Source organism: Orycteropus afer, unplaced genomic scaffold, assembly GCF_000298275.1.
Source record: "Orycteropus afer afer isolate SDZICR_OR568_19922 unplaced genomic scaffold, OryAfe1.0 scaffold00036, whole genome shotgun sequence".
Taxonomy (NCBI): domain Eukaryota; kingdom Metazoa; phylum Chordata; class Mammalia; order Tubulidentata; family Orycteropodidae; genus Orycteropus; species Orycteropus afer.
Window position 1 is genome coordinate 4783588 of NW_006921623.1, and position 2190 is coordinate 4785777.

The window sequence follows — 2190 nt, forward strand, 5'->3', positions numbered from 1 at the left end:
TTGAACCACCAGCCTTCTGGTTAGCAGTCAAGTGCCTTAGCCACTATGCTACCAGAGCTCCCACTAATTATATATAGCATTCATTAATAGATCTTACCTATAGCAATTATTACTGTGGTGGTCTCCTGATTTTTCTTTTCCTTCCTTCTTTCTACATTTGCTAATTACAATTCTTCTGAGTCCAAAATATAGTAAGTAAGAATTGGTTAGGGCCACCACCACCTTAACCAAATGATCAAAGTTAGTATCATCAGTAAGACAAACCAACATCATGTGTACTGTATGTGATGCAATGAAGACACATAATTTCACTGATATTCCTGGCCAAAAAGGCATACTCTGAATCTTGATGATGAGGAAACACACCCAAACTGAGGGACTTTCTACAATATTAATGCCCTATCTTATCCAAAACCATCAATGTCATGAAAGACAAAAGCTAAGAAATATTTCAAATTAAAGGAGAATAAAGAAACGTAACAAATTAAAAAAAAAAAAAAAGGAAAGAAATATAACAACTGAATACAGTGTGTGATGATTCCGAATTAGGAAGAAAATTGCTATAAAGAACATTATTGGGACGGATGGAAAAATTTGAATATAATTTGTGGATTTGGCAATAACCAAAAACCAAAACAAACTCACTGCAGTCAACTCAGATTCTACTCATAGCAACCCCTCCTTGGGTTTCTGAGGCGACACTACGGAAGGAGATTGCCCAACCTGCCTTCAGAGGAGTGGCTGGTGGGTTTGACCTGCCAGCCTTTTGGTTAGCAGTGAGATGCCTTAGGCAGTATGCCACCAGGGCTCCTGGATTAGGCAACAGTGTTATATTAGTGCTAGATTTCTCAATTTTACTAACTATACTGTAGTTATATAAGAAGGAGCTCTGGTAGCATAGTGCCTAAGGCACTTGACTGCTAACCAGAAGGCTGGCGGTTCAAACCCACCAGCCACTACTCGGAAGGAAGGTTGGGCAATCTACTTCTGTACTGATACAGCCTCAGAAACCCAAGGAGGAGTCGTTATGAGTCAGGTCCGACTCGATGGCACGTAATAACAACAACAACAACGACAGTTATATAAGAAAGTATCTTTGTTTTTAGAAAACACAGTAAAATATTTAAAGGTAAAGGGGCATGATGGCTGCAATTTATCTTCAAAAGGTTCAGAAAAAAACAGTATGTTAGTAATACCAGTTGCTGTCGAGTCATCTCCAACTCATGGTCACCCCATATGTGTCAGGGTAGAATTGTGTTTCACAGGGTTTTCAATGGCTGATTTTTCAGGAGATCACCAGGCCTTTCTTCTAAGGTGTCTCTGAGTACACTGTCAGCCGAGCATGTGAACCAGGAATGCCTATGCTGGTATATGCAATACAGACAAGATAACCAGGCAAATGTGGCAAAATTAGCAATGTTTTGAGTCTAGGTGAAGGACATGTGAGAGCTCTTTGAAAAAACATAAGATTTGTATAATTTTGAGACTACCCTAAACTGAAAAAGCTTTAAAAAAGCATAAGCAAAAGAAACTGGTCACCTTTTAAGATTGCCAGAGGGCAATTATCACGCTTTCAAAACATTTCTCAGTTCCAACATCAGACTGAGGACTTAGCACACATGTCTAACATCGGATTCTTACTTACAGCAATAAGTTCTTCTTGACTATTAGAAAGGCCCTTTACAACTTTGGTCAGAAGATCCTCAAACACCGAAGAGGCCCACCTCATGTGACTATTACAGGTGCTTGTTCTTTTACCTGAGACATCCATCTGTCATCTCCTTGAATATCTTCAGCTGCATGTGGAATAGCTGCTGGGTTTGAATCTCCTTGGCTCATTCTACACCTGAGGAAAAAATGTTAATGTCATGTTTCATTTATTAACAGGGTGTTACCACTTTATTTAAATATAGCATATCAGATTTGAAATAACATTTAGTTTCACTGTGGTTTTCCTATAAAATGAACAATTACAGAGTTTATTTTCAGCAGGGAGAAGTTAGTTCCAGGACAAGATTGCTTAAATGAAGTCTCATAAACATCTAGCGTCACTAAATTTCAAGTCAGGTTTGAGTATCATTCAGGAACAATGCATGACATGAAAAAAAAAATCTGCTCCAAGTATATTTTGCACCTATACCAATGACTGTGAGGATGACACAGGAACAGGCAGTGTTTCGTTGTGTTGTA

General features: G+C 38.6%; 1 protein-coding gene across 1 annotated transcript in view; it reads right to left on the reverse strand.

Annotated features, from left to right (window-relative positions):
* Positions 1-1839, reverse strand: part of PAFAH1B2 (platelet activating factor acetylhydrolase 1b catalytic subunit 2) — a 22354-nt gene extending 20515 nt beyond the window's left edge. The window contains exon 1 of the mRNA XM_007936500.2: positions 1759-1839. Coding sequence (XP_007934691.1) covers positions 1759-1839 — 81 coding nt within the window. The remainder of the gene's footprint in view (positions 1-1758) is intronic.
* Between the last annotated feature and the right edge of the window lie 351 nt (positions 1840-2190).